Below are 14,477 nucleotides of genomic sequence, written 5' to 3'. Positions count from 1 at the left end.
AAAACATATGCCCCTATAGCATATAAAGTATTTGAGCACAATTATGCAATTACTTCAAATCCTAATCTTTGCTTTGATCGCAGAAGTGAACAAGGAGGCAATTTCTCTGCACCTTTTTTTTTTTCTGATGCATTAGAAGCAGCGAATGGTATCAACCTGCAGAAGATTTAAGTTAGTTATATTGCCTGGTATCTTGCAAAAGAAAACGCCACATCAAGAGTAAATATATGTTTAGATTTTATCACCTTAGAACTTTTAAGTTCATAATTTTAATATACAACCTAGTTGGAACTTTTGTAATCAGACAACCCTGCTGCCCCCCCAAAAAAATTTCTATTTACCCAAATTACCCTCCTGGGTTGTTCTGTTTATGTTCTGTCTCTCTCTCTCTTTGCCTCTGTATGATCATATTCATTTTGGGGGTGAAGGAAATCCTACAAATTGCCCAATACATCAACTTTCCAGTGACAGTGCTGGGAGAAACTCCGTCAGGATGCTAGAAGATCATTCCTTGCTCTGCTGCTGGCTTTATTTATCTCACTGTGTGTGTACTTAACAGTTTTCTCTTTTAAGCCATTTGAGAAATATCAACGTCTTGGATACAATTTAGAATTATCTCTTTGCTCTGTTGACAGGGAATGTTGAAATTTATAGACAAACACGCTGGAGTAAATCAATTAAGATGCAGATGATTTATCTGTGGTTTCTGAAAAGTTTATTGAGATCTGCAATGATATGATTTAATCTTAATTTTTTTGAAAGTTTAAATTTTATTTACTTTCTTATAAGGTGTACAATGAAAGCACCAATTATCATTTTTCAAGATGGCGTACCTAAAACTATTAAGTATTTGCAAATTTACCTAGGGTTTATTTAAAATTGTGTACTATTGTACAAGTTTTTAATTTACTGTGTATTCATTTTGCAGTTTTTTTATTTTAATTGATGGAAGTCCATTTTTAAAACTCATTCTATGCCTAAACAGTAACTCTATGGTGAATTCCTAGATTGTTGGCTCAGTATAAAAAGAATTAAACACTGTCTGTATCAACAGTATCAAATAACATGAAATTCAGCTACCAATCTTCTAACCACACATAGCAGAAAAAGAGAGAGTTTAACATTTTAATGAATTGAAACAAGATCACAATTTGCTAATGCAAGTAAGTGCCCCCTCAATAAGAAATATGAAACACCTTCATTAACCACAGACAATACATCACACACTATCACCGCAAAGGCAGAAAACATGCCCAGAAAGCCCAACTTTGTAGACTTTCTGATCCAACCCTGACATCCACCCAAGAGCTCAGAGTCTAAGGGCAATTGCTTTGCTGTGTTTGCTTGAATTTTCCAAACTATCTGTTCTTGGTTCCCACATGGCTATTGTGTGGATCAAATAATCCCCGGTCACAAAAATACCCCAGGGAGTGACTCCGGTGGCTTCCAGGTTATGAGCGGGCTGTCATTCCACATGCCTTGGGGATGAGCTAGCTTCACCATGATGTGATAGTTCCTTTTCAAGCTTTGTAATCCTCAAATGCAAAGTACCGACACCAATAAAAGTCAGAGTAAACAAGGGTCTGCAGACTGAAACCTTGTTCGGGAGAGCGCTGAACGTAGGTTTGAACCTTTAAAAATGAACCTTGCTGTCTTTTTTAAATTATCACTGGCCTAAAACTAAGAAGAAATTTAGAATCTAAGTATCTGTCTACTACACAGACTTCCATGTGCACCACAAACACATTTGGAAGTACATCTCTAGTGTGTGCACCCTGCATAGGCCAGTTCTCCTCTCCTTTCCCCTGGTTCGTGTTAAAACAACAACAACAACTTGGGAGACGGAGGAAAACTCAAAGCAGTTCTGGAAACCTTCCCCTCAGCCTTATCTCCCAATTTTCCAGTTTGCTTTGGAGAGTGAGGTCATTGGTGCTAAACAACAGGCTCACTTTGTGTCCCTGCCTCTCAACACTGCAGACTATTCTGACTCGTGAGCAGAGACGCAGCTCGGGGAGGGGGTGGGGGTCCTGCTCTGTGTCCACCCGGGTGGCCGGGTCCAGCCAGGGGGGACCGCGGCTCTGCACGAGGACGCCGCCCGCTGCGGCTGCAGGACGGGCCGCTGCCCTCAGACTGCAAGGATAAAGGAGTTAGGAACCTGCCCTCCCAGCCCTGCCTCCTATCCGTGCTCCTGGAACTTTCCAAGTCGCCTGCAAAGGAGTTTCACTCCCGCCAAGCAAGCGAGCGCGTTCCTTCCAGCCGGCGTCACCGGGTCGCGGGAGCGCACAGCCGCTTCCGCGCGGCCGCCAGCGGCGCCGGCGAGGGGTGGGGGTAGGATTAGGGAGGGGGTCTTAGGTGGCGGCTGAGCACAACTGCGACGCCCTGTCACCCCCCCCGCCCCCGCTAATAATGCATGGGGCGGGAGCAAGGGGGACCAGGCAAAAGGCACCGCGTGTGTGCCCGGCGCGCCGCGGGTGGGATAGTCCTGCAGCTCCAAGGGACTGGACACGGAGGGGGTGGCATGAGAGACCTCCGCCCACCCCGCCCGACAGCTGTCCAGCCCTTGGCATTCATTGGCTCCCCCCACCCCGCCTCCTGAATGCCACCCCAGCCAGCTAGCCCCCCGCCCCTGCGCTGACCTAATAAGGCCATGCAGGTTGTGGGGACCTGGATAAAAGGCAAGGGCTTGCGGGTACTCTGCGCAGACACCGGCAGGAGCCACCCAGCGTGAGGACGACCATGGCCAAGGAGTGGGGCTACGCCAGCAACAACGGTGAGTCCCCGACGTGCCTGAGGGCCCTGCATTGCACAGAACGTGGGCAACTCCAGCAAACGTGGATGTGGGGGAATGGGGGTGGGATGCAGACATTCACAGGGTACTCACCAAGTGCCAGCTGCTGACCCTCTCCCTTCATCTGGGTAGTTCCAGTGTGGAACAGGGCTCAGAGAGTCGGGGTGACTTACCCAAGACCTCCCTGTCTCTGAGGAATCAGATCTCAGAGATCCAGTTCTGAAGGTCCCTAAATCCCTGACACTGGGCTGGCAGTCATCTCTTTGAGCTGGATATTGGTATAGTACCCCCTGCTCTGCCCCAGGACAAGGACATGCTTTGAAAACCACCTGTAGTCAGTGTTCATATTCCAGCTGGATGACAGAAAATGGTTTTAGTCCAAGGGGCTATGAAGTCCCTTTCAAAAAGAACCATTGGGGGCTGTATTCTTGAGCAAGCAGAGGGAAGGCATGGAGTTAAATGGAGCCTCCAGGTACACCCTTAATACCCTGGTCTCACACACTGAGCCTTGGATTGCCCAGTGTGAAACCCCAGACCTTCCACCATCACTGCCGGTTTAGTCAACTAAAAAGCAGGTTTGCTTGTGCCACCAAATTAATAAATTCCCTCCACTTGACTTCCTAGGTCCTGACCACTGGCATGAAATTTACCCAATTGCCAAGGGAGACAACCAGTCTCCCATTGAGCTGCACACTAAGGACATTAAGCACGACCCTTCCCTGCTGCCATGGACAGCTTCTTACGACCCTGGCTCTTGCAAGACCATCCTCAACAATGGGAAGACCTGCAGGGTTGTGTTTGATGACACCTTTGATCGCTCAAGTAAGCATGCTTCTTTATCCCAAGTTTGGCAGAGATCCTATTCTACAAGGCAAGGAACATAACAAACAAACAAACAAACAAACAAAGTGAATGGTCCCTCCCCTGGTGTGCGGGTGAGGGCCACCCCTGGGGAGAGAACAGGGCCATTGGATCAAGAAGACTCGCCCTTAATGCTTCATGGGGTTTATGTGATTAGTCTTTTTGGTGGGTGTCTTTGTAGTACCTGATAGTTTCTTCTTGGGTATGATTTGTGGGTGTATGAAAATGAAAAATCATAACTTTAAAAAAACCTTTTTTTTTACCTGTACTATTAAGCATATCAGTGAAATTTTTAAAAAGGTAGGCTAATTGGAAATGCTCTGTTTCACTGTACCTGAGGTAAGAGTCTTCCTTAAATATTTTGGTGCTGGATGTACTATATAATACATCTTCTTATAACCATGTTTGTATAAAAAAGTTAAAATTATCCCTGTTGCTGTACATAAATGAATATTCTCAGTGAATGTTGTCATAAAGAGTAATAAAACCATAGTTTCTACCCACTAGGAGGTTCCAAGTTAGGAATATCATAGAAATCTATATTTTCTTAAGCAATAATCTCATGTTGCTCTCTGTTACTTTTTTCTCCCTTTTCTATTTAAATCGAGTTCAATTTTGAAGGATAAACATCAAAATTAAACAGTATTAGGTTGGACCACATGACAATGCCTTTTTCTTTTGTAAGCAAAAATGGTTGACTATTGTGACAGTCTCAAATGGTTCATTGTAATAAATTGGACTCATATGTCCAGATAATGACTGTTCCTAGTGGTTGGACAGAAAAATGCAATAAATCAAACCACTCATTTCTACATGACGAAGCTGATTTGAGCCTCACTCTGTCATCTCAGACACATTCTGTGGTTTTAGCGATCCCACTTCAGCACGGACAGGTGGTCAGTTCTTTCTAGAACTGAGTTCTATTTTGATCTGGCTTGTCCTGCTAAATATTGACGTTAACGTTTCTGGGCAATTTCCAATATCCTTTAAGAAATATTTCAACCTCTAAATCACTCTCTAGGCTGAGTGACATAAAATCAAATTTAAGCAACAGGGCTGAGGCATTTGAACAACGTGCTCAAAATCATGCCACCGAGAAGTCCCCATGGACTGATTCCCTGGGAAACTTCCAGCTCTCCTGTTTTACCCCATTTGGACAGACATAGTCTGAATTAGACGTGAGTGAAAGCTCTCACTTGGAGCCTTAAAGAAAAGTGTAGTTGGAGGCAAGATGTGGAGAAAGAATTTACATTTGTTTAGTGATTGCCAGGCTGGGCACTGTGATGGACAGTTAGAGTCCTTAATCTCACTAATCCTCACAGCTGTTCAGAAAGGGTGGAATGATTATCACCTTCATGGAGGTACAGAAACCCATTCATAGAAGTTTAGCAACCTGCCTGAGGATACACAGCTAGCAGCTAGAGAGGGGTGGACCAGATCTGGAACCTCGGTCTGTCTGGCTCTCAGCTGTCAGGCACGTCTTCCCACTGCACCCAAACGACCAGCCCCCACTTTGGTTATCTGGATCCTTACTGCCCACCTGTTGTTTTACATTTATTTTCATATATGTTAAATTGACATTTAAAAAAATAATAATAAAATGTCCCAACAAATAAGGCAGCAGGGAGAAACCATGGACTTTGAAGAACCCCAAGGTTTTATTTTGTGAGACAGGGGCCACCGTGTGGCCCGCCCGGTTGCCCTTCATGCCTTGGCCATCAGGGCAGATGTTCAAAGCGGGGCCTGGGTAGGGGCCTGAGTTCACTGCTGACCCGGCGTCTCTGACTTGCAGTGCTGAGGGGTGGTCCTCTCAGCGGACCCTACCGGCTCCGCCAGTTCCACCTGCACTGGGGCTCCTCGGATGACCATGGCTCAGAGCACACCGTGGATGGAGTCAAGTATGCAGCCGAGGTAGGTGGGAGGCAGGGCTGCCGTCCGATCTGGGGCTCACACAGCGAGAAGGGAATACACGCAAAGCCACACCCACCGCTTCTGCGTCCAGCCTGTAGTTGCAAAAAGAGCTGTAGTCGTTGGAGCCTAAGCTGAAGCTGCTGAACGTTCTAGGCTAGACAGTGAAGGGATGACAGGGGACTTAACCATGAGGGAAGACTTTTGAGGTGATATTAAGAACTTAGATAGCAGCTGAGTAATAATAATTAAAAAAAAAAAAAAAAGACTAGGGCCCTGAATGAGACTGAAAAGATAAAGGTAATTAACTTTTACTAAGTGCTTACAAGTGTTCAGCAACTCTGCAAGGCAGGTTACAGATGAGGAAACTAAGGCACAGACAAGTTTCGTAGCAAGTCACCCAGCCGAGGAGTGCCGGGCCTGGGGCTCTGCCTCGCGCAGACCAGTGTCTGAGTTCATAGTCTGTCCAGAGCCCTAAGTGGCCACTTTTTTATAAAAGACCACAGTGCTTTAAAAATAGCATTCTGTAATTCTGGCTAATGTCCATGTTCCTGTCTTTTAATGGAGAGGGTGTGTGTGTGTGTGTGTGTGTGTGTGTGATCAGATACATACACATTTAATATGTGCAAATATTTCCCTTTGTCTCAGTTAACCCATTTAAAAAATGCATACTCTATAGCTCAGCTCAAGGCACCAAATTACCATGAACTAGGACAAGCCCCTGCATGTTCTCTCCTTAAAGCCAAGTCTATAAGAGGAGACAGGTGTCCAGGAGCAGAACATCATGTCATTTTCTCCGCCTCTCTCTTTCCCCGGGCAGGCTCTGGTCAGCCTAGGAACCTAGGGGCACCGTGGACACTCTCTTAGGCAGTGGAATTGTTGGTTAAACTAATTCTGAAAGACTCAAAATACTTCCCTGTGGTCATCCCGTTTCCTCTGAGCCCATGTGCAGAGCCATGGGCAGGAGAGATTAACGGCTGCCAATGCCATTGGCCGTCTTCCCCCACCGCGGGGCAGTTTAGGGTGTTTCCTAAAAATGTGGGCAAGGTTGGCAGTGTGACCTCTGTGCATGGGGTTATCTCATGTTTGATTTTCAATAAAATAGTCTTAACTGCTATGAGTTCTCTCACCTTTCTGTGTAGCTCAATATGGGCCTTGGACTAATTGAACTCGTACTTACTTTCTAAATTAGGACGAGGTTACCACCAGCTGCGAAAAGGAGGGAGATGTGAAAATGATCTATTCTCGTCTTTTTTCCTCATTTCTCAATTAATTGTGATTTAAGGATGTTAGCAGGTTCCTGTGTATAGCTCTCTGCTTCACTCGGTCAGGAAAAGGAGTCATGTTGTGCAAAACTAAAACAAATATTGGCATTAAAAGTTCAATCTTTATTTTTTGTTTATGGCAAAGTCCTAAGTCTGTGTATCCTAATTTTACACACCTTTGAACCTTTAAAAATGTCATCCCAAATACTACACGTTAACATTTAGAATTCCGTCAACTTCTATGAGAACATTCAGCAACATCAGACTGGGTAACCCCTGGGTTTCCTGTGAATAACATGATGCCTGCTTCCCCACGCGGGAAATCTGCCTCACTGCCCGCATTCTGTCTTTTCAGCTGCACTTGGTCCACTGGAATCCGAAGTACAACACATTCGGGGAAGCTCTGAAGCAGCCTGACGGCATAGCCGTGGTCGGCATTTTCCTGAAGGTAAGGTGAAAACTGACCGTGTGTTTCACTTCCAAGTTTACCTCCTTGCCCAAGCTAAGGATGGTATGTGTTTCCCTCCCTCCTTTTGCTTAAAGGGGGGAGGAATGAATTTCAGTATTCATTCAACCAATGAAGACATCTCTGCTAAGATAATCTCAACATGTTTGCTTTCCCTTAAAAGTGTCCCTTTTGCTGTATTTCTCCAGCTGTGGCTCTGGTGCCGGGAGGGCTGGGGACCAGTCTTCGAAGATGCTCGTCAGGGTGGTGGCGAGGGCAGGGCAGCATGGCCCATTCTCCTGTTCCACGGTTCATCTCCCTCACCCTGGAAACCAGCAGAGCTGGTGTTGGGGATGCGTCCATGCCTGGGGCTTGGCTGCTCATCCCCATGGCTTAGGGCAGCCACCATGCTCATGATCCTGGCTAAGACAGCCCGGGGAATGTGTATGTTGTTGAGCCAGATTCGCTTTAAGGAGGACTTACTGTTATTAACACAAGAATTCAATGGCAACATAATCTAGATTTTTAGCCAGGGGTGAAAATCTACCTTCTTCTTTTTGAATGATCTAATTTGCCTTATTTCTCAATTCACTGGGTCAATTCCCTGCTTGAACACAGCACAACAGGAAGTGGAGTAGGTTCGAGCAGAAAGACCATGGATTTAGTTTTAGATACTTTGAGTCTATCTTAGCTCTAATTCTGTTTAAAAAACAAACAAACATGGAATGACTTTGCAGGGACGGTCAAGGACATAGAAGCAGATCAGCATGCAATTTTGTGGTTCTGGACTTCAGAGGCCTGGGGTCCAAGTTTAGCTCAGAAAATATGTTCCCTAAAATTTGGGGAGAGAAATAAACTTGTGTTTTTGCTTCGTCCACGATTTCCTTTCAGATGTATAAACACTGGGTGCAGATGGATGGATGCAATTTGGTTTTTAAGGCAACCCTAAATTATGGGGAAGGGGAAAGGGTAATGGCTGGTTTTCTGTTTCTTACAGATTGGACGTGAGAAAGGGGAGTTCCAGCTGCTGTTGGATGCTCTGGACAAGATTAAGACAAAGGTAAAAAAAATGCTCATTTTCCCCTCTGAAAATAGAAAGCAAGTTCTGGCCATTTTTTTCTTTTTCTATTTCAAGTACATTTCTTTTACCTAAAGTCTTGTAGTAAGTTTGATGAATATGCTAAGCACATATATACAAATAAATGCCTTTATATCTATATGATTTATAGTTTTTAAAGCAATCTCACACACATCAGCTAATTTAATGCTCACTGTCAGTCTGTCAGATACTTTCTCAATGAAGTGGACAAGAGTGGTCACCCCTCAACAAACACATACACCCCATACACACACACACACACTGCGTGCACACATACATACCATGTGCACACACATGCACATGCATACACATGCACATACTGTATGCACACCACACTTACATACACCATATGCATACATACCACACACATGCATGCATACCATATGTACACTCATGCACCATATGTATGCACATTTGCACACATACAAAAACACACCACATGCATATGCACCATATGCACACACAAACACTACACATATACACAGCATACACACGTATACACCATGTGCCACGCACACCACATGAATACACACACGCACAGGTACACACCACACATACACACACTATATGCACCCACACATGAACACATACCATGTGCATAATACACCACACACATGCACACAGAGACATGTATACCACATGTGCACACACATGCACACAGCACATACACCATATGCACACCTATGCATACATACCACATGCACACACAACATATACATATGCACACACACTAGAACACACACCACACATGCACACTGCACATACACCATATGTACACCTATGCATACATACCACATGCACACACACCACACACACACTAGAACACATATCACATGCACATATACCGCATGCAATACTCACATGTGCATACACCACATGTGTGCACACAGCACATGCACACCCCATATGCACACACATACAAACTGCATGCACATATATGCATACACATGTGAACACACACATTTGTAGCAGTATCGTGCTTGGCTCTTGCTGTTGCCCCTTCTTTCTGGGCAGCAGCTACATATTTTATTGTTTAACAATAGACTCTTCTAATTAATGGAGTCATATTAATTACTTGAGGGACTGTTCTAATCAAATGCTAGTACACTTTATCATCATAAAAGTAAATATTCAGTATTCAACAAAAATGCAAACCTGTTTTTTACGATTAAGACCTAAAGCACCGACTGATAGGAATTATTCCTATTATTCCTGTTGCAGTTCAGATATGCTTCTCCTCTTTGTTGAGAAGTGATAGAATGCAGTCATCCTGACAGTTAATGAGGAATAAATATTACAATGACCCGGCCAGACAAAGCCAATAGCGCAGGCCACTTCCCCTTTTGCCCTTTATTTCTGAAAGGCATGCCCTTCACCTATGAGTTCTGTGTTTTCTGCTGCTTCCGAATGTATTCTGACCAGTACAGGGGTGAGGGCCTCGGGGACGGCGGTGTGCACGCTCAGTGCCCCTGCCCACCTCACCTGCTCACTGCGCTCTCCCACTCTGCAGGGCAAGGAGGCCCCCTTCACAAACTTTGACCCGTCCTGCCTGTTCCCCGCCTGCCGCGACTACTGGTCCTACCATGGCTCCTTCACCACGCCGCCCTGCGAGGAGTGCATTGTGTGGCTCCTGCTCAAGGAGCCCATAACTGTGAGCTCTGAGCAGGTGAGCCACTGCATGGGACTCAGCGCGGGCTGGCTCTGTGGAGTGAGACGCTGAGCTGAACTGGACAGCAGCTTCATGGAAGCTCACGGGTTTCATACTGTTCACTACAGTCAACCTGTTCAACATCCTGCAATATGACTCCCCCAGGGGGCCGGAGGAATGCATATCATTTCAAGGGGGTTGTAGACAATGCTGAACAATGACCGAGTTGACACTCTAGAAACACTTAAGGGTTTCAATTGACACCAGTTAGTCTTTGTTAATTTGGAGGCAGCCAAGTACAGAACGCTGGTTAGGAGGCAGGAGGGTAACCTCAGGCTTGGGAGAAGGGTGCTCACGGGAGGGATTTGTCATCCCCTGAGGTATATTCGGTTTCTCTGGTCTTACAGGTAAGTTGAGGCTCAGAAAAGGTAAGTGATTTGCTTATGATCACACAGCCAAGTACAGAAACTACGATTCTACCTCCACTCTGTCTGTTTCCAGTACCTCTGACCTCTCTGCTCAATCTTAATATTCATCTAAAGAAAGTCCTGGCAAGTTTATTAAGGAGACTCTCCAGGAAAGACTTGGAGGAAAACAGTGGGCAGGGACACAGAGAAGATCAGATCAAAGCAGGTGGCCAGCACAGAGACACAGCCCTTAGTCAGGAGCGTCTAATCGTCAGGTCTTACACAGTAGCTTTTCTGTTTCCGCTGGCTATGGGGTCAAGTACACACAGTCGTTTCCATCAAAAAGGGCAGATCTGACCATCAGGTTCACTGGTATAAATATGTTGAAAGAGGAATGAAATTTTCTTAAGGAGAAAAGCTAAACATGTGATCATGTAGAAATATAGCATGACGGTCATTTATTTCTTTCCTTTAAAAAAAAAAAGACTCGGTAAACCTACCCAATGAAGACCACTTACATCTATTACTCCCACCAACATTGTACCCTCTCCTACATGCGGTCTGTGCTCCTTACTGACCCTTAAATTAAAAGAATTATTTCAGAATTCAGGCAGAAAAGGACTTGCCTGGAGGGCACGGCAGTCCTGTATAAAATAAGTTGTTTTCACTCATAAAGAAAAGGCCTGTATCACCAGGAACTGGTCACCAGATATCTCTGGATGGAATGTGGGAGGCAGGTATTGTGGTTCACTTGTCTTATTTAAGAACCATTCTAACTCTGTTGCGCGCATCTTGTGTCTGCTTGGTCCGATGTGGAGCTGACCACTTTCCCTTGCCCCTCGCAGATGGCCAAGCTGCGCAGTCTCCTGTCCAGCGCGGAGAACGAGCCCCCGGTGCCCCTGGTGGGGAACTGGCGCCCACCGCAGCCCATCAAGGGCAGGGTGGTGAGAGCCTCCTTCAAATGAGTCCTCACAGTAAAGGGAAACCTGCTCCAGAGAGTTTGGTTCCTGGCCTCCTTTCGGTGCTCTGTCCTCCAGGTGTATTTCAGTTTCCATATTGAGCAATGAATGACAGATGCAATCAGGAAGAAACCACAGTTACTGATGACAGGATCGATTAGGGGAGCCTTGGCCTTTGTAATAATCACTTTCCTATACCAGTAGCCTTCAGAATAAAGATTCAAAGAAGAAGAAACAGATAAAAGAGTAGAGATACAGAAAAAGGGGCTATTACCATTTTTTTCTGTCATCATAAATCTCACAGAACTGTAGTTTCACTATTTTCATTTTATGCTTTGCCCACATTAACAACTCTGTGACCATCTGTAGGTATAGCGGTGTGAGTCATGTGGCAGTTAAACACAAGCAGAGATAAAATGACTATGGATGCCAAGAATTGGGATGAGAATGTGTCCTAACACTTACAGAAAACCAGCAAGAGGTCCATGCTATATTAAAATATTAGTGCCTATAAATGATGACCTGGTTTTTGATTATCAGTGAAAAGAAAACATATTCAACCAGGAGTTCTAAAAACATATGACCCAGTATTTGAATTTCTTCCTGAAGATGGTTCATCACTTTATCCTAATATTTTTCTTTACCTGAAGGAGGGCCATTTATTTTTCATTTTACTACTTTGGTTTTTTGGGGGTTTTGGGCGGGGTTTTTTTTTTTGCATGCTTGTTAAAATAAAGCTGCCTCTGCTGTCTTTCCAAGTTGAAAGTGGGATTAACAGTTCCCAGCACACACAGGGGCAAACGCTCAAACTTAACAGTTAAGGCAGGTGAGCTGATCACCAAACTAATAAAGACACGGACACAAAGAATTCAGTGTTGTGGTTTTTTTTTTGTTGTTGTTTTTTAATGAAAAAGGGTAAGAACAGCAAACGTGGGACGTCTGATTTTCTAACCGAGGGACAGGGATAATGAACCCAAGTTTTGCGTTGGACTGGATGCTGCATTTCCCTCAGAACGGCAAAGGCGATTAGCGAGAGCTTCAGAGGAGGATGCAGATGTAAAGAGTGATGCGTGGCCACGACTTTGACTTTGAGAGTGCGGAGTCGCTTCCAGAGGCCTGGGGTTTGGGGCTCATACCACAGGTGCTCCTCAGGGACATGGAATAACCCTGGTCCAACACTTAAAAAAATCCATCTACTTAGACCTACAAAATATCTCCTGTCTTTAGATAGAACGTCCAAATTTGCAGTTGGTGGCTTTGCTGTGGGATTCTTCGCCTTCCTGGCTAATATATTAACTCACTCTAGAAAGCGGCCGCGATTCGTTACCCTGCAGAACGAGAGTGGTGTTGGATCAGGAGAGCCCTGTGAGGCCGGAAGTCAGGTGACAGAGCCCTGGGAGGCAAAAGTAATGTAATAGATGGCCACTTGAGTGAAATGAAACCAAGCTAGTCAGCGCGGAGTGGATGTGTTCATTAAACCCCTGGGAATTAGGAGGTGTGGAGCCTTCATTAATTAGTGGTGATGGTGACGCACCACTGATTCTCTCTGCAAGTCACTCCAAGGTCACACTGGAGTGCTGTACACTGCGTCCAGGTAACACCCCCACCCAAGACAAATGTGACAGTGCCAGCTGCAAGGGTTCAAGTACACAGCTCCATGGGCTAGAACTGTATTAAAAGAACCTGACCACGAGCTCCATCAGGCATGGATATGAGTCTGGACCCTGACATTGCTCTTATTCTTAGTACCCTGACTGGCACCTAACACGTGTTTAATAAATATTCGGTGAAGCAGTGACGATCCCAGAACAAGCACTCAGCTTCTTGAGTAATCCATTGTTCGACGTGACGACAACTAGTTCTGGCTTTTGCTCATCTCAGTTAGTTTAGATCTCCTTGGGAAACGATGTCTTTAGCTTCAGATGATAGCTTTCCAGTAGAACATCCCTGCTGCCATGTCCTGACTGGTCACTGTGCTCACAATTATCATCCAACTTAAAACTTCTTCCCAACTTTTCCCTGGGCTCCAAGTGCTGAGTTTTTAATAAATAAATGTCTATTCAGATATTGAAACCACGCTGTGTCCTTATTCACTGAGTGGGGGTCATTTTCCTGGTGTGGCAAAGGCTCCCAAACAACTGCATTCAGGCACACACAGCCTACAGAGGGGACAGGGCAAGGAGCTGCTGGGATGATGATGTGTCAGCATCAGCCACCTTCTGTTCCACAGGTAGAATCATCACAGGTATTTTTAAATTTCAAATGTAGGGCAGAAACTAGATTGAGCTGTGTCATAATATGCAGAGACTTATATCCTTAGAAACCTACATGTAGGCCAGCAGAATCAAGAATTTTCTGGGTTGGAGCACTGCCTGGAGGGTGCAAGTGTATTATAATCCTTTTTAATGAGGAGACCTTGTATTAATATTTACAAAGCTATAAATGGTTCTCTCCAAGAACCACTGACCCCAAATTTTTTATGAGTCAGCCAGTGTTTGTGCCGACGAGCAAGATGTGTTCTACACAGGATGTGGGAGACTACAGCTTTCAGCATCTACCTGTGATTACTTATCTACCTAAACAAATCCGGTTGGGATTAACCATAAACAAGCAGGGTCGTGGGTGAAAAATCAGTATGTCAGTTACTCAAGCAAGAATCGGCAAAAAAACTGGCCTAAAAGAAATTCCTAGGGTTTAAAACCACACCAAAGACCGCACATCAACATTCTTCAGAATGTTAGTTCAGAATAAGTAACATTCATCGGATGTCAGTTTCTCTTCCAATGTCTTCTTATTTGATATTAAAGAGGAATTCTAGACATAAGCATAAGTGAGGAAAATAAGAAAAATATTTATAACTGTAAATGTCAGATTTAATTTTTTTTCAGGTTTAATGTATGCAAATTTAATGATTATATTTGCCGCACTCAGAAAAAATGCAAATCAGAAGGCAAAACCATGTTTTGCATGTTGTTTTCATTTTGGCCACTAGATGGCAGCACAATTACAAAAATGCCTGAACTTTAAAATAATAATAATAATGTGTTTTACTCTGGTTATTTTGAGCTACGAGGTCTGTTGTTTTATTCCTGAACAC

General features: G+C 44.7%; 1 protein-coding gene across 1 annotated transcript; it reads left to right on the top strand.

Moving 5' to 3' along the window:
• The first annotated feature begins 2,627 nt into the window (after positions 1-2,627).
• Positions 2,628-12,248, top strand: CA3 (carbonic anhydrase 3). The gene is made up of 7 exons (XM_066378793.1): positions 2,628-2,770; positions 3,413-3,610; positions 5,442-5,560; positions 7,178-7,270; positions 8,265-8,327; positions 9,877-10,032; positions 11,267-12,248. Exons 1-7 carry the CDS (start codon positions 2,737-2,739, stop codon positions 11,384-11,386), a joined length of 783 nt encoding a protein of 260 aa, XP_066234890.1. The 5' UTR covers positions 2,628-2,736; the 3' UTR covers positions 11,387-12,248.
• Positions 12,249-14,477: the final 2,229 nt, after the last annotated feature.

The sequence above is a fragment of the Saccopteryx leptura genome, chromosome 3, assembly GCF_036850995.1.
Source record: "Saccopteryx leptura isolate mSacLep1 chromosome 3, mSacLep1_pri_phased_curated, whole genome shotgun sequence".
NCBI lineage: Eukaryota > Metazoa > Chordata > Mammalia > Chiroptera > Emballonuridae > Saccopteryx > Saccopteryx leptura.
Note: the sequence above shows the minus strand (reverse complement) of the source record. Positions and strands in the feature narration are given on the sequence as shown.